At 43.0% G+C, this 17,999-nt stretch overlaps 1 protein-coding gene across 1 annotated transcript; it reads left to right on the top strand.

Annotated features, from left to right (window-relative positions):
* Positions 1-1,287: 1,287 nt before the first annotated feature.
* On the top strand, positions 1,288-16,717 carry LOC141739558 (epidermal retinol dehydrogenase 2-like). The gene is made up of 7 exons (XM_074577060.1): positions 1,288-1,428; positions 4,401-4,744; positions 11,059-11,190; positions 12,211-12,310; positions 13,514-13,658; positions 14,259-14,384; positions 14,927-16,717. The coding sequence occupies exons 2-7, from the start codon at positions 4,424-4,426 to the stop codon at positions 15,018-15,020; spliced, it is 918 nt and encodes a 305-aa protein (XP_074433161.1). The 5' UTR covers positions 1,288-1,428; positions 4,401-4,423; the 3' UTR covers positions 15,021-16,717.
* Positions 16,718-17,999: the final 1,282 nt, after the last annotated feature.

The raw sequence follows: 17,999 nt of genomic DNA, 5'->3' as shown, positions 1-17,999 counted from the left end.
TGTTCCTAATAACCAGGCTAAACCTCCCCTGGCGCAACTTGAGGCCGTTTCCTCTTGTCCGATTGCCTGTTACTTGGGAGAAGAGACCGATCCCAACCTCTCTACAACCTCCTTTCAGGTAGTTGTAGAGAGCGATAAGGTCTCCCCTCAGCGTCCTTTTCAGTTAAATTAAATCTAGTCTTTCATGAGGAAGCATTTGTTTAATTGATCAGGTGAAAATAACATTCAGAAAGCTGTGTTCTTGAACTTCTACAGAAGTGTAACAGCAACACAAACATGCCAAGCTGGAAAGGAGGAATATTAATGATCTCAGTGCCACGAAAATTCCTTCAGTCATATTTTTTTCTGGTGGTACTAAGCATCCTCTCCTCATACAGCCTTTCCTTGAAGTTGTGAATACTCAGCACCTTACAGTTCTGCTGCTTAAGGATGAGCAAGTTAAAAAAACCTTCCAAAACAATGCTGCTCTAAGAGATTAAGGTATCTATAGCAGTAAATATAGAGCACTTCACCAAATTAGCAAGCTCGTGACTCTGATTGCAGCTAGAACACGTTTTGCAAGCTTAAATGTGTTCTCCGGGGAATGAGAATTCCCTTAGTTCCCTTGAGAGGAAGGCCCCAGGAAGGGCCACATTTGCCAAGTTAAACCTTTTCCATGGAGCATGGCTTCATGCAGGGCTTGGCCTTACAGATCTCCTCACACCCAAGCGTACCCTCCAGTGCAGGTCTCTCTGCGTGGAGCCACAACCACCCCAAGCTCAGTGACTTCTTCACATGGGCTACCCTAAGTCCTGCACCTCCCGGAGCTCAACAGGTTTCTCCAAACTTCCTCCCAGGACAAAATGCGCGCCCTCCTCTCCCTCAGCACCACCCCTCCTCCAGCTCCCCCTGAAGCCCACCTGCACCAGCCCCACGAAATCCACCTTCTCCCACTCCACCGCCTCTCCAACAGACGTTACTTCTCCCCTCACAAAAATCAAAAGGACGTAATAAATACTGCTATCTTTTAAAAGCAAAGCAGGCGGCAGGGGGTAAGGGGAGCTGCCCCGAGAGCCCCCGCCCCACAAGCTGCTCTGTCCTTAGGGCTCTTCTCCCTACTCCGGCCCCAGCGAGGCGCTGAGGCGGCCGAGCGCCTTCACCGGCCCCGGGCCTCGGCTCCCCGTCGCCTGCCCGGGCCGGGCGCGGAGGCTGACAACCCCCCCTCCACCGGGCCGGAGCTCATCCAGCTGCCGTCCCTGGCCCGGCCTCCCGCCCCCGCGGAGCCCTCCCGCTCCGCCCCCGGGCATCCGGTCGTCCCTGCGGCGGGGGCGGACTGCCGGCATAAAGGCCGGGCCGCCGCACCTCGCTGCGCTGTTTGCTTCCTTCGGCCTGCTCTCTCCTCCCGGTTGCCCCGGAGCGACCGGGCTACACTACGCCGGGCAGGCAGAGGTACCCACGGCTGCGGGGGCCCCTGGGCTGGGGGTCGGGGCAGGTTGCGCCCGGCGGGGGGGAGCCACGTTCCCGGCCTCCTGTCGCCCTTGCGAGGGCAGGTCCCGCTGGCGGGGCCGGGGCGGGCAGCGGCGCGTGTCCGGGAGGCGGCCCCGAGGGAGGGCGAGGAGCCGGTCGCCACAGCTGAAAACCGCCTCTAGGGTTGTTTTGGGCTTGTGTTTTTTTTTAATGACACTAATTGGGGTGGCAGATGAGGTGTACCAAGCGAGAGTAAGGCAGTCCAGCGTCTTCCAGGTGGCGAGGAGGGCACTGCTGCACCTCAGCCCTTGGACGCCCGTGGCTACAGGGCTGCTGTGGGGTATTTTTGGGGGCGTCACACACTGCAGATGCAGTGAGCAGATTCATGCTGGCCAGCCTCCGCTCGGGTGGCTGCGTGATCAGCCGTTCATCCCCTTGGCTAGCTGGCATTTGGATGCTGGCCTCAGATCTGCCCTTGTGCCCGGGGAGTGCGGGCAGCCTGCGAGAGCTCACAGGGCTACCACCGTTGGCATGCTTGGCAGCCCCTCCATGCTGGCAAAGTTGTCTGCTCTCAGAAAGAAATCTGTCTGCTAAGCTGTTGTAACACCTCTGGTGCTTCACTACAGTGTAGAAGCCCTCCACATTTATGTCTGTGCGGGTGTAGGCATGTTAAAAAAAACGATACGTGGTGTGAGAAGGGATCTGAGATCTTATGTGTGGCAAGGGTACCCCTGGCTAATTCACCTGTAAGTAGATTCCCCGCTCGCTTTAGTTGAGGAGCCGAAATCAGACAAGTGTGTTGGCTGATTTTAATTATCTGTATGGATATGTTTGGTAAGAGTAGCTGGTGTAATTAGCAGCACTAATGCAGTGAACCAGTGAGAATGGTTCCAGTCAAAGCTGGGTTGGGTGAGAGATGTGTCAGTGGAAATTAAGGGTCTCACTAAAGGATGTGGGGTTGGTGTTCTAACACAGTCTCCTGTGGTCTGTATGCCTAAACAGCTCTACTTCTCTAAGAGAAAGTCAGTACTTCTCTAAAATCTAATGTGCCTCTGTCCTAGATAAGCCTAATACATGATTATTTTACTTAATAAATTGCTGATGTAAGTTCTAAACTGGGTTTAGGTCAAATTGTGTACTATACTTTGAAGGCCATTGCCTCCCTTGTTTTTCCATAGGGACTAACTGTAACATCCTTATCTATTCCGGAGGTACCCATCTCCTTCACATGGAGGATATTAAGTGCATTAAGTTAGTTTAATCAAGTTAAATTCAACAACTGCATTTATTTTAAAGATTTGTTACTTCTGGTTTAGACCCACCAAAGAACTTGTCTTGCAAAAAACTTGCTGGGTTTTTGATGTACATGGAATTTAATAACACTTTTCCTGTGTAACCCTAGTTCTGCTTATATATATAGTAGCTTTATAGCTATGAGAGCCTATTACAGGAGATGTCAATGTTGGCCCTAGAAAGATGTTCCTGTGCCTTTTTGACATTTCTTCCATTTCTTACTGGTGTTACTGCCTTTCATCTGTGCCAGAACCTCTGCACACATTTAGTCCCATTTCAAAGAGAATGAAGAACAGAAAACGTTACCCTGTGACTCCTCTTCTTCAGAAAGAAGAACTTGTTTCCCTACCCACTATGTTTTTGACAAATATTTTTCTGTTATCAGAATAGCTTTACTGTGTCCTAATGTTTCTCCCAGAAAACTTTCTGAAATAATTTGCTCTGTTCCAGCAGTGGCCTATCCCTTTTTAGGACTGGCCTTGTCACCCGAGTACAAAACCTGAGACTCATGATAACACGTGTATGTCCACATGCGAAATTTCATGAACTTTGCTCAGAGTAGTAGAGATCTAAGTAACTTACCTCTCAGCAATCGTCAAACACAATTACCTATACACATAGATAGCAATGTTAACTAAGAGATGTGATCCAACTGGGCATGTAGTGCTAAATGCTGAAGTGTAAGCGCCAGCGTGCTCCACCTTTAGCTGAGAAGGAAGATATTAATCTTTCATATTGTAGTTAGTCAAAGATTAAAATCGTCTTTGACCAAGGGTGCATTTGTTGCATAGCATTTGTGTCCTGGGAATTAATTGCTGTTCTTTCAAGGACTTAAATGCCTGCTTGGTGTCAGCATTACTGTGGTGAGTACAGATGGTGAAGTTAAACGCATACCTGAGATGGCATGATTCAAGCCCATGACACTTGCTTAATGCAGGGAGGTGAAGGGAAGAAAGTCAACAGCTTTGCAATGCATCCCTAAACAAAACACTGCTCAAATGCAAAAGCAGGCTCTCACCAGTAATGGTACCCCTGGTAGTTGAAAAGCTAGTAGTCATATACAGTGTCCTGGTTCCGGTGAGTTCTCCAGCAGGGTGGAGACTATGAGTTGGTTTGCATATGATTTCTGAATGACAGGGAGTCCCTACAAAGCAAAAAAAGTCATGGTCCTAAAAGGAGAATTCTTCCTGACCTAAAATAGTAGCTTGTGAGTACTGAAGTTGTTTGATCAAGCCATAAGCTCTGATTTGTAATTGTCATGCATTTCTGCTTAAGATGCTCAAGAGACAACTATCACTCTTTTGATTCTAGTTTTTGAGTCCACATTCTGTCAGAGCAGAGATGGAAACCCGTGACATGAGAGGTGGGGAATTTCTAAAGCAGATGAGGGGAGGTGTTTCCTGCCTCTGCCCAATGGTAAATCAATTGTGTGTTGTGTTCTGGAGGGGATTAGGAGCAACCTGGAGATGATACAGAAACAGGACAAATGCGTCAGATGTGCAGATGTAAGCCTATGTATTTTTTTTGAAACAATACTCAGAAGCAGGTTAGAGGAAATATTTAGAATGGATCTGAAAGTGCTCTTCACTTTTGAAATACGCATGTTGGCATTTAATCTCTTTATGGTTTATTCTGTTTAGTAAACATTTTTATTTTATCAGGTATCTGAAGAAATAGCCTCAAGATGAATTTCTTCCTGGAAACACTCAAAGTCATCGGACTTTCTGTTTATTACATTCTGGAGTCACTAGTGTTCCTTATTGTGCCTAAACGGAAGAAGAGTGTTAGTGGTGAAATAGTATTAATAACAGGAGCGGGAAGTGGCATTGGAAGACTCTTATCTTTAAAGTTTGCCAGCCTTGGAGCCACGGTGGTTCTCTGGGACATTAATCAAGAGGGGCTCAAGGAGACAAGTAGACTGGTCAGAGAAAACGGAGCGGTGAGAGTACACAGTTACATCTGTGACTGTAGCAAAAGGCAGGACATCTACACAGTAGCTGATCAGGTAAAGTATCTTATTTGCATCTTTGACACTAATCTGAGTGCATGCATGTGTGTATGGTAAGTTTTAGTGACCTCAAGGTGAGATTAAAGTTAATTTATTCAGAATGTATTGTGCATGCTACCTATTTTAAGAAGACTGTTTTTTAGAGTTGAATTGTACCTCTGTTCCTTTTAAAAAAAAAAAAAAAAAAGCTGGTTCTCTTTTTCAGTAGCTAATTTCAACTGGATAGCTTCTCATTCATTCAATTACTGAGCAAGCACTTACTGGTAAAGTGCAGAAAATCAATTTATTGAAGCTAAAGCAGTATTTCAAGTTCTGGCATCCTTTTACCAAAAGTAAACCCTAAAGAGCATATGCTGTAAAAAGGATTAACTGCTTAGGCAATTTTCAAATAATTCCGTGGCTGTGAATAGACTCTTGCAGACTTGCTTTATCAGAATTAATAAATGTATCTTGAAGTCTTAAGTGTTTCTTACTTTCCTTTCCGAAGAGCATTGTGAATGTAGCATGTGGTTAGATATTTTGGGCAGAGTGGTAGAATTGCCAAAAGCTAAAATTGCTTAACAGTTTCCATTATAAAAACCTGTTCTCATTTGCTTAAAATGTTGCTAAACTTAACTGTTGGACTAGAAAGTTTCCACAGTGAGTGTTTGCCTGAGGATGAATTCTTAATAACAATAAAGTTCAGCTGTCTTCAGTAACATCTTTTGACTGAAATAATGTTGCTCTTTTGGTGCTTTTTAAGAAGCTCTAGCTTTCTGCTTTTTTTTTCTATCTGTGCAAAAACGACTAGAACAAACTTTCTGGTAAGTGAAGCTTGTGTATGACTTGCAGCTTGTGAGATGCTGGTACTATTGGGTTTGTATTCTGGTAATGCTGATCACCCTTGGTCCCCCTTGCAGCTCTGTTACACCAGCTGAGTTGCACATCTGCTGTACACGCAGAGCAGTTGCCTGTGTCTCGTTGCAGGCCTGTAACTGTGCTTCCCACTGAACTGGGAGGAGCGGAGGAGAAGGAAGATGAGGAGGGAGTATTGCAGTGTGAAGGACACTGGAATGAAGAAGATGGAAACTAACTGTCAGTTTTGAGGACTCAAGGGCTAGCACTTCAGTCCCATGGGGGAAAAGCAGTAGCAAAGCCTTTATGGCCAAACACAAAATGGAGAAGAGGGTGTAGATACGTGTGTGATGCAGGTTAGGGATGTTAAAAACAAAGGTAGACAGGAGTAAAGAAATAAGAGGGTCTTGGTGCATGAGTCCTCACTTATAATCTTCTGTCAGCAGTTCACTAACAGCTGCTCTGCTGACAATCCTCCTGCTGATCCACACAGAAGAAAATACCCTACTACTGTTATTTCAGAAGTGTCATGTCCCACTGACAACTGATGTAGGACCACGCTGACAACTTTCCCATCTTATTAGTGACAAGAAGGCTGGTATTAGTTAGTGCTTGGTGCCACTGTTTACTTAATGTGCTGTGGTAGACTTTGCAAGATGAGGCAGCGCGGTTCCAGGTTTTGGGGTTTTTTTCCCTGGTGATTCAGCTTCACACAGTGACTTGGAGTTTTGCAAGACTATAGCGAACTAAATTCATGCAGGCAGGGCAGGATATGGTTGAAAACTTTTGCCCAGTAAAACAATCTCAAAGCCAAAATAAAATGTATGTGAACCTTAAATACCTGCTTCTGGTACTTCATCAGCCACACAGAGAGACTGGGGAAAAGTCACTTCAGTAGGAAGAAAACCAAAAAGCCCTGCACATGTGGTGTCCTTGTTCCTTTCCTGTACCAACAGGATGAAGGACAGCTTTTTGCTATCAAGAGCCATAGCTTAAAATTTATTTCTAATGTTCCAGAAGTACCCAACCCCTAAAGGAATGTGGCCTTCTCTGATCTATCCCTCCCTCGAGTTCAGCTAAACTTTAAGAATCTGGGGCTTTGAAAGAGGGAAGTAACTCTCTGTTCTTTGATCCTCCTACTTGTGAGGAAACGGAAGCTTTTTTCTCATTGTGTTGGGGTTCACATGTACTTCCAGTATCTCTCTTGCACAGTACTTTTTGCCATATACACTGTTTTTTCTTGCTTGGTAGTCAAGATGACAATTTGCAGTCAGTTCTTCACTGAGAATAGCCTTTCCTGTGCAGAGGAGCAACAGTAGAAGCACGCTTCCTGGTGGCATTTCATGCTGCCTATAAAACATACGAAATGCTTTCTTCTACCTCCTGTAGGCTGTTATGGAGGGATTTCTGGTTCTTAGAACACAGATGCTTTGGGATGCTTTTTGTGAATCATGGGAATTACTTACTATTAAACTTCAATATAAAAACATAAATATAAATGCAGAAACAAAGAGGAAATAGTTTTTATACCTGAAAAAGATGTTTAACCAGATTAGCTGTCTGCATAATGCTTGCCCTACCTAGGCCTGAAATAAACACCTGGAACATGCTTTCCTGTACTGCACCAATGGAGACCTCTAGAGCTCTGAAAAGTTGACATTACACCCCACACATGCACACACACACCCCCTTAATAGCTAGGGAAAAGGCTTGATAAAGGTCTTCCGTACTTGGCCTCAAAACAAAGTGTGGGAGCCTGGGCTGAGTGTCTTGGCTCTGTCATGCACAGGGGAGGGCTGAGAGGAGAAGGGAATTAAAACAGCCAACTTGCTGAAGAAAAGAGCTGTCGCAGCTAGTTAGTGGGGAAGCAGCATCAACAGAGGTGTTGTAAAGCTGGAATTATTTGTCCAGGTTGCAAGAAGGCCCTCAAATCTGGTTTGAATTCCATCCAAAGCGTGAATATATCTTGGAAGACTGAGTAGAGACAGATGGCAAAGGAAGAGATTGTTTAGGTTTTCGCCACTAGTTAGAAATGGAATGATCAAGGTTCTGGTTTTATTTCCCTTCTCCCATCTAATCTGAATGCCCCAATCACCAAGTTATTAACTGCATGTACCACATCACCCCCACCTCTGTCCATCTTTTGTTCACACAAAAGAAGTGTGACCACCTATTAAGGTATTTGTTATTTGCCTCAAAGGGTAGATTTGGGGTACTGGTCCAGTCTTCCAGAATTGCTAGATCATCTGGCATGAGGCAGTATTAAAGCAGCATTTGCTAATGATTGCATCTATATCTCTGAATGCATGCTATTCTTAATTTGTGATGAGGGGTACATACTCAGGTTGGTGACTAGAACAACTTGTCTAAGGCTACCTGTGGAGATCATGTAGTGCTGCTTCAGAAATATTTAAATTGTTACATGACAACTTTTTGAGAGGTGAACAGACAGACAAGAATGTGTGAGTAATGACTGAGGTGGAGAGGGGCTCTGGCTGATGAATTTATTATAAAAGCTGTTCTGTGTAATCCTACAAAGGCTCCTTTCTGGTTTTTAAACCCTTACTTAACAAAAGTAGGTGAAATTGGAGCAAGTTTAAGGAAGATGAGTAAGTTAAGTGGGAATAGAGGATAGGTAGTAAATTATCCTCTAATTCTTTACTAGCTATACGGGCTAGTCTATCTCGTCTGCCTGTTGATTCTTCAGTTGCTGTAAGCACCTTACAAAGGAAATGCCATAAGAAATGAGGTTCTGTAATCTGCAACCACATGGCAAGACTGCATAAAACCAACATGGTTTCCCAAAGCTACTGATCAGCACATGTTTACCACTTGATCTGAAAATCATGAATTAAACAACATAAGGAGCACTGATTTCCTTTTTGCCAGATATCTCAGGTTAATAAACTGTACTTCAAATACTGCATTAAATATTTTCATTCTCCTTTTGAGAGCTGGCCCCAATATCTTGATATCAGATGGCCTACGGTTGTTCTCTCAAGTGAGTCTGTTCATGGAAGTCCTCAGTCTGGAGCTAAAATGAGAACTATACTTAGAATCATTGAATAGTTTGGGTTGGAAGGGACCTTTAAAGGTCATCTAGTCCACGCACACCCCCCCCCGGCAATGAGCAGGGACATCTTCAACTAGATAGGTTGCTCAGAGCCCCCTCCAACCTGACCTTGAATGTTTCCAGGGGTGAGGCATCCACAACTTCTCTGGGTAACCTGTTCCAGTGTCTCACCACCCTCACCGTAAAGAATTTCTTCCTAATATCTAGTCTAAATCTGCCCTCTTCTAGTTTAAAACCATGACCCCTTGTTCTATCACTACATGCCTTTGTAAAAAGTCCCTCTCCAGCTTTCTTCTAGGTCCCCTTTAGGTACTGGAAGGCAGCAGTAAGGTGTCCCTGGAGCCTTCTCTTCTCCAGGCTGAACGACCGCAACTCTCTCAGCCTGTCCTCACAGGAGAGGTGCTCTAGCCCTCAGATCATTTTTGTGGCCCTCCACTGGACCCGCTCCAACAGGTCCATGTCTTTCCTGTGCTGAGGGCTCCAGCACTGGACACAGTACTTCAGGTGGGGTCTCACCAGAGTGAGGGCAGAATCCCCTCCCTTGACCTGCTGGCCATGCTTCTTTTGTTGCAGCCCAGGATATGGTTGGCTTTCTGGGCTGTGAGTGCACATTGCTGGCTCATGTCCAGCTTTTCATCCACCAGTACCTTCCAAGTCCTTCTTGGCAGGGCTGCTCTCAATCCCTTCATCCCCCAGCTTGTATTGATACTGGGGCTTGCCCCGACCCAAGTGCAGGACCTTGCACTTGGCCTTGTTGAACGTCATGAGGTCTGCACAGGCACGCTTCTTGAGCTTGCCCATGTCCCTCTGGATGGCATCCCGTCCCTCAGGCATGTTAGCTGCACCACTCATCTCAGTGTCATCCGCAAACTTGCTGAGGATGCACTCAATCCTGCTGTCTGTGTTATTGATGAAGATTAAACGGTACAAGTCCCAGTACAGACCCCTGAGAGACACCACTTGCCACCAGTCTCCATCCAGACATTGAGCCATTGACCACTGCCCTCTGGATGCCACTGTCCAACCAATTTTCATCCACTGAACAGTCTACCCATCAAATCCATACCTCTCCAATTTAGAGAAAAGGATGTTTTGGGGGACCATGTCTTCCTCTTACTGAACTAAATGTGTTGATATTATTCTTTAGCCAACTTACTTTCTGGGAACCATCTTACAAGGATTCTTGAAGCAAATACGCTAGAAACAAGCTTCTGCACTGTGAGCCCCAGAAGCTTATAAGGCTTTTGCCTTCTGTGAATGCACGTGTTCTAAAATCTTCCTTTATTCAGAACCTTGCAGCTTTTGTTTAATTTTCATAACAAACTACTACTCTTCCCACAGGTTTTTTATTTCTTGTGCTGTCGTGAGGGCTAGCGTCAATGGAGACATGGTGTCCTTTCAGGCTGTCTTCATCAGAAATAAACTTGTAAAAAAACCTTTTTCGTTTAGTAAGATAAGCTCTTAAGTTTCTGTAAAGTTGCTTGAAATAGTCAAGATACTTGAATAAATAAAAAGGCTGTAAGGAGGAAATTAATTTTGCAGGTGGTTTTTCTCACTGCCTGTGCGGAATACTGCTGATCGAATGTGACTGCCCATTCTAATTCCAACACACTGAGGGCAGAAAACTCCACCTGCTCCCCCAGAAAGTCTGGTTTAACATGCGTGCTGCGTAACACAAGTTACCGCTGGTGAAAAACTACCACGTAATACATGTCAGTGTTTAACAGTCACAATCAGAAGTGGAAAACAGCATGGACAATCTTCAAATAGCTGAAATATTAAGATTCTATTAAGTAGCTGCTGCTCTGTCCAGTAGGAGAGATGAATCTGTGGACTGTTTGGACGCAGGCAATTAACAGTGCCAACAGGGAATCCAGTTTTCCCTCTGCTCGTCAAAAGACTCAAGTACTGTGCAAGCTGGCTTCAGCCTTCAAGTCATATGGCAGCACGGCTTCTGTGCTCAAGTCGCTCTGTGGAAAACGCAAGAGGATTTGAGTACAATGCAAGGAACGTCGCAAGTGAAAGTTTAGGTATTACAGCCCTCACGCAGATTTGATGTACCTCCTTCTGGTAAACACAAAAAGAATTGCTCATTGGTTTTTAGATGGGTTTACTGTAGCAAAATCCTTGTTGAATGAGTTAAGCTCTCTGCAATAGAGACTTAGCTGGAACAATTGCAGCAAGAACCAGAGGTGCTGAAAGCAGAAGCCTGCGTGGAGCTGTTGGGCTCCACACTTCCAAAGAAAGTCCAGCTGTAAGCTCAGCTCTAAAAAGGCATCAGGTGAGAATGTGCAAGAACCTGGATCTGTTTGAAATGTGCGATATTTCTATTTCTTATGTTTTCATATATAAAATTTGGAAAGCGTGTATTTATTGCATAACATCTTGAGCCTTTTTGTTTTAGGTTAAAAAAGAAGTTGGTGACGTTACCATCCTAGTCAACAATGCTGGTATTGTAACTGGGAAGACGTTTATTGATTCTCCAGAATCACTTGTGGAAAAAAGCATGGAAGTGAACATAATGGCACACTTCTGGGTAATACCTGTACTTTGCATATACATACAGCATCATCATAAAACATCCTTTTAGCATGTTTTCATTGTTAATTTTGTCTTTTGGAATTGAGGAAAATATGCAAGGATATGTAAGGATGCTCCTTGTAAGTTCAGACAGAAATGATGCAAGAAGTTACTTTCTATGCCTGGGAGTCTGTAAAATAAAAAAAAGGTGGAAGAATGGATCCTTTGGGAACTTCTGGGGTAGGTAGGTGGAAGCAAAATTGCTTCATATTTAGAAATGCTCTTAAGAGCTGAAATTTACCATCTGAAAATTCTGAAGCTAGTCATATGTTATAATCCCTCAATATTAATTGCCATGAAGCAGGTCCAGCCTAAAAGCTGCTGCTCTAGTAACAGAGAAGTGTTCAGTTCTGTTAGTGTTCTAATTGCTTTGTGGTTATGACAGTTTCAGTGAGAAAAAACACGCGTTCAGACAATGCTCTTAATAAGTGGGGCGTTTGTCCAAAATGAGTAACTTAATTTGCCTTTTCTTCCTTCCAGGGAAGGCAGGTCATCTATATGATATTCCTATCATAAAGAATTGGAAAGGGGATATTAAAACATGCTCCAGGTTTTTCGTAAATAAATTTAATCACAAAGATTAAACGAATTTAATAGAAGGAAGACATGAAATTCAAATTTTTGCCATTTTACAAAATTTGCAGTGAACGCTTAGTTCTCATTTGAAACACTGCAGTGCTGAGCTTTAGGCTGTAAGAAACTTAACAACTAGCTGAAGCTGTATCTTCAGCTTTCAGCAAGTTACCATCTGTCTTTGGTGTTGAGGAGAAAGTGGTACTGGTGGGGCCTGGAACATCCCACCTTAGTAGTTGAAGGTTACAGTTCAAACAACAAACTCCTTTTGCCCCTCCTCCCCCCTTTCCATAATGGAAGGGAGGGAAGCTGTAGGGATACTTTAAAAACAAGACTTTCAAAATATTATAGTATATAGTTTACTTAGTAAAATATTTCATTGCAACTCTCGTGTACATTGCAGACTTACAAAGCCTTTCTCCCAGCAATGGTGGCCGCTAACCATGGACACTTGGTTAGTATTGCAAGCGCAGCGGGAATTATTGGAGTCAATGGTCTTTCAGGTAGTGTATTAAATCTTACATTCATTTAAACAATTAATTTGATTTAAGCTGCAATCAATACTCATGAAAAAAGAAATCCTAATTTTGAGTTTCTGGGTCTTTGTGTATAGGTAAAGCAAATGGACATACTTTCAAACCAGCTGACCTTAAATAGACCATTTCTTTCAAAAGAGTTTTCCAGATGCTCAGTAGTGCTGTGAAACAGGTTTTTCTGTCAAGGCAGTTAGAGGATCTAGGAGCCATACAGAATTTTGGAATCTGAGAACTTCAATGTTGTTAAATTTAACCTGAAGATATTTGGTGGGGAATAGGCCCCTTTCTTTTTTCTTCTTTTCCCCCAAGGATGTTCTCAAGTGAAGCAGAGTCCTGCACAGGCTTCCCTAACTCAAAGAACTACTAAAATACAGATGTGATACAGAGGTAGAGGTGCGATACCTCTTTTTGCATTCTCTGTCTCTCAGCAATTCATTCAAGAGGACCCATACAGTTATTGAAAGAAAGTGTTGAGATTAGGGCAAACTCAGAAGGCATTTCTGTAAAACACATGCAAAGGGGGAGGAAAATGAAATAAAGCAACATAGCAGTAAAAGAAATCTAGCTTCAAGGCAGTGATAATGAAGACTAATTGAGTTTCAAGTTGAAACCACATTAGAGAGTCTTGAAAGCTTGAGTTTGATGCATGAGAAGCTAGTGCATGGATTCAAAGATAAGGTGTGGTATGAAAAGATAATTTCATTTGCTATTGTTCAGTAGAGGGTGGAAAGATGATAGCAGGGATGCAATGAGAAACCCTCTGGCTGCCAGTCTGGAACAACAGTTAAATTAGGAAAGGGAAATTAAAAGGAGTAAATTGCATCAAAGGCAAATTTTATTAGTAACCTCATGCTGAAAACAGTTCCTACTCTGTTGTAAAGTATTGTATTATCAGACAGTAATTTCCTGCAGATACTGCATATGTATCATACTATATCTATCTCATTTCTCTACTATTTCTATAGTACAGTGCTGCTGTTGTATACTGTAAAAAAGACCTGTGGCTACTTAGCTTATTTAGTAGAGCGTAGCTTTGTACCTGTTCCCTCTCAAAAGCTGTTACTGCTCCTGGGTACATGTTCAGCGGTAGGACTCACTGAACCTGTTTGGTAAAGTTTATTTGGTAAATTAAAATGTTTAACTGCAATTAATGTTCTATTTATTTTACAGATTACTGTGCAAGTAAATTTGCAGCAGTTGGTTTTGCAGAGTCAGTTGATTTCGAGATGAGAGTTCTGGAAAAGTCTGGTATTAAAACCACAATTGTGTGTCCTTACTTCATAAACACAGGAATGTTTGAGGGCTGTAGAAGCAAGTGAGTAAACTCTTGTGAGGTTTTTATGCAAGGTGCATGTTTAGCATGTTACATACTCCTGTTTCCTTTATGAAAATCATGAGCTAGGCTTTTCTCTGCTTGTGTTATTTTTAGGGCCTCAGATGGGCGTTAACAAGTGCTGTGCAGTGACTGGGCAACCCAAATGGCGAAGCCCTCAGTACTTTACTATTCATTTAAGCTCAAATGTGAAACGTTAATTGGTGTCCTTTCCTCTGCAGAAGCCAAATGCTCTTGCTGTCCTCTTTGGCTTCTAAACCCCCATTCATCTCCTGAAATCAGTGGCATAGCTTTGCTCAGTATGCTTGTATAATGACAAATTTAGGAGCCGAATAAAAGCCTAGTGTGTCATAATGTGAAGACTATGTGGATTTGTCTTATGAGAGGTCATAGGGATCATAGAGATCAAGGGAAAATAACAATGGCCACTCACTCTCTAGCATAATGAAGCTTCTGTTGTTCATGGGATTTGTGGTATTTATTTCTTCTTTCAGTTGAATAACTGCAAAATGGAGACTTACTTTGAGTAAAATGTGAATCCAAAGCAATTTGTATTACAGTAAGAAATGTCTTCTCTTCCAGGTGGCCAAGGCTGCTTCCTGGTCTGGAGCCAGAGTTTGTGGCTGAGAAGATAATGACTGCTATTCGGCGGGACCAAGAAATATTGCTGCTACCACGCATTCTTTATTTTTTACTCGTTTTGAAACAGTAAGTGTTTCCTTCTTTTCCTCTCTTCCTTTTCTGTCCAGAGATGTTTCAGTTATGTTTTTGACCAAAAGTGCGAACCAGGCTTCTACTTGGTGGTGATAATTTTCATTAAGTTCTGCACATTTCTGGAGTTTTCTTTTTTTTGTTTCTAGGGGTTCAGTCTACCCTTGGATCATAGAACAAAGACAGAAATGTCTGTCTGTGACTTGCTGACTCCGTTGGGGTGCAGTTTTACTGTGGGCTGTAGAGAAGGGGCCTGCTCCTCAGTGGCTGCGTACCTGGTGTCGTGCCCCAGCATTAGGGCAATTCTGACTCTGTTGCGAGCCAGGTTGGGAAACTGATCTGTCTAATAACTCAGGCTACCAAATGAGTGTAATGGATATTTTGAGAGGAGCGGTGGTCCTATATTGTAGAGAGTACACTGTCTTTGCCAATATTAGCCAGGTAAAACTAATTCTGTGGTAAAACTGCACAACTCTTCTGATGTCTGTTTTGTTTTGTTTTGTTTTTTCCTCTTCTTCTTCAACTCCCCTACCTTACAGTGTCCTGCCAGTGAAACTGACTGTTCTCTTTTTGGACTATTTTGGAAACCTCCGTATCATGGATACCTTCAAAGGTCGAGCGAAGAAGGACTGAAAAAGCATAAAATTCAGAGACCAGCAACTCTAAAGTGGACCTTGTTAAAGGTGGTGGTGGGAGAGGCCTGCTTCTCTAGCAGCTGTGAACTTAAGGTGCCTCACTTCTCATTAGTAACAATTTTTAAGGAAATTGCTTTTTATTTTGCTCTTAATCACCAGCTTTCACTTAAACTATTTTTATAATCCAGTGAACTGATTTCTTTTCACCTCATTATGGAAATGCATTAATTGAAGTTAGTTCCTTTGGTCATGTCTGTTATAATGCCTTAAATGATCCTGCATCACAAACTAATAATGGGCAACTTTGGGGAGAGGAGGGACCAAGAAACCACATGTATTTGGCAGGAAGACAGGAAAACCTCTACTGGACCTGACTTCTTACTGCCCTTCACTGGACCGTGAGGAGGGGCTGTGCTGCCAGTACCGTTACCACTCTCTGGGAAGCTGAGGAATTCAGGAGTTTCCTGAAACAACAGATTCGAATGTATACAAATGGAAGTTTTGTGAAATGAAAATATGTGCCGTGTTGGTGCAAAACCAATGAAATGTATTAATTTCTGGAGGTGGTGATCTTGGGACTCACAGATGGCTATGGATGTCAGGATGGGGAGGGGAAAGGATGTAAATTATGTATTTGTGTTGCTAATCTACTTTTTGTCTCATTTATTTTAAAAGCTAGAACTATGACTGCAACTTTGTAGTGAAAGATTTTCTATCTTCTAAGTGCAATACTTTAAGAACAATTTTAAATTTTCATCTCCTAAGCAGAATAAACTTGTAGTTATAAAGCGTAAGACTGCCAGTCTAAGTGGGCCGTCAGACATCTTGCTAAGTAAGACACTGAGCTACTAAAAGCAAAGATAATACATTGTATAATCAGGGCTTCTCTTGGGTTTATTTCAGAAAGGAATGATGCTGATGGAACTGGAGTGAATGGGATTGTTACACCCATAGCCTGAGTAACAGCATTATGTTTTGCTTCTCTGAATTGGGTGGCAGGTTGCCTTGTGGCTACAGAGACATGTTTTACTTTCTCTTTACTCTTAGGACTATCCATTTATTTTGGACATAGGCTGAGAAGGTCTTGCCCCTTTTGACAATGGCTGCTTAGAAAACTGAAAGCCCCTTTGACTTTTGGTAAATCGAAAATGAGAAAAAGAAAGATTATGCTTTAAATGTGTGCCATTTATGCACATGCTGGCTAAGCCCACCTCATGTCACGGTCCTCTTCTGGCAGTTGGTAACACCTGCAAACTAAGGCTAAAATGCATTAGCATGCAATTAATTGAAGGACAGTATGGAGAAAAGGGTGATTTCTTTAATGGGTTGGGTTTTTTTTCCACAGTGGCCTACAAACTACCTTTATTTCCCTTGTCTATACAATTAGTGAGGTTTACCAGCGAAGTTTACATAGACCTACTTTACTACTGATGAGCAAGAAACAGAGTAAAACAAATGTGTTGAAAATGGCCTTACCTTTATGATGGATTAATGAGAGTCAGAATTCAGACTGAAGAAGAAAAGATTTGTCTTACTATCCTTTCAGATTTGCAGATTTTCTGCCTCAGAAATTCTGCTGATTTTACACTATACTTCAGGAAATGTAACTTACTAATTAGAAAACAGATCTTACCTAAATATGCTGTCCTTATGTACATTGCACTGTTCGCTGGTAATAAAGTCAATCGCTAATAACTGTGTGGTCTATCTGTGTCTTGCAGACTCTTCACCTTTTTATGCTAACAGCATATTTTTCCTCCTAACTATGAAACACTAGGTGTGCAGGGCTCTGGAGCAAAGGAGAAGAGAAATGGATTTTCCATATGAACAGTATGGATCAAACTCCAGCTCTTGTCAGAGCAAGTAGCTTTTCATTCTTAGCGTCTCCACGAATATGTTGTGCTGAGGGAAACTGAAAGCAGTGAGCCTGGCTGTGGGATTTGTGGATTCTCAGCAGTTCCAGGTTTGTGACACCACTAGAAGGATCTTACCTGATACTCTGTGCCAGAGAAGTACATGCCCAGAGGGATTTTGTACTTCACAGAATCATTGAGCTTGGACAGGACCTCTACTCAGAGCAAGGTCAATTAGAGCATGTTGCTTAATACTGTGTTGAGTCAAGTTTTGAATATTTCTAAGGCTGGAGGCAACTTGTTCCAGTGTTTGTTCACACTCAGTTTAAAAACAAGTAAATGAAAATCATGTTTAAATTGAATGTACTTTTTTCTAATTTGTGCCTGTTGCCTCTTGTCCTTTCAGCGGATACCACTAAGAGTCTGGCTCTGTGTTTTACACCTTCCCATCAGGTACCTGTGCACATCGGGCCTGAGCCTTTTCTTCTCTAGACTGAGCAGTCCCAGCTCTCAACTACTCCTTGTGCAACAGGTGCTCCAGTACGTTAATTGTCTTTGCAGCCCTTCACTGGACTCACTCCAGTATGTTCATATCTGTAGAAGAGTAGGTGTGACTTTTAGAGACCGAGTTCTGTAATAGGTTGAGCATGAGGTTGAGGTTTTCAGTGGTGCCCAGGGACAGGAAAAGAGGTAATGGGCACAAACTTGAACATAGGAAGTTCCACCTAAACATGAGGAGGAACTTTACTTTGAGGGTGGCAGAGCACTGGAACAGGCTGCCCAGAGAGGTGGGCATTTTGTCTCGATTTCTGGAGACGTTTAAAACCCGCCTGGACGCGTTCCTGTGCCACCTGCTGTAGGTGACCCTGCTCTGGCAGGGCGGTTGGACTGGACTAGATGATCTCCAGAGGTCCCTTCCAACTGCTATCATTCTGTGATTCTGTGCAAAATCTGTCATGCAGAGCTCCACTAGAAAATCTCTGTTAGCTAGATGTCCTGGTAGGAGTACACAAATACTGCTTTCGTGCAAGTATGCTGCTACCACTTTGAATGTTATGGTCACCGTCAAATTACTTTGTGTGACCGGAGAACAATAGCCTGTCCTCTTGGTGGTTTTGATCTCC

This window comes from Larus michahellis, chromosome 2 (assembly GCF_964199755.1).
Source record: "Larus michahellis chromosome 2, bLarMic1.1, whole genome shotgun sequence".
Lineage (NCBI taxonomy): Eukaryota > Metazoa > Chordata > Aves > Charadriiformes > Laridae > Larus > Larus michahellis.
Note: the sequence above shows the minus strand (reverse complement) of the source record. Positions and strands in the feature narration are given on the sequence as shown.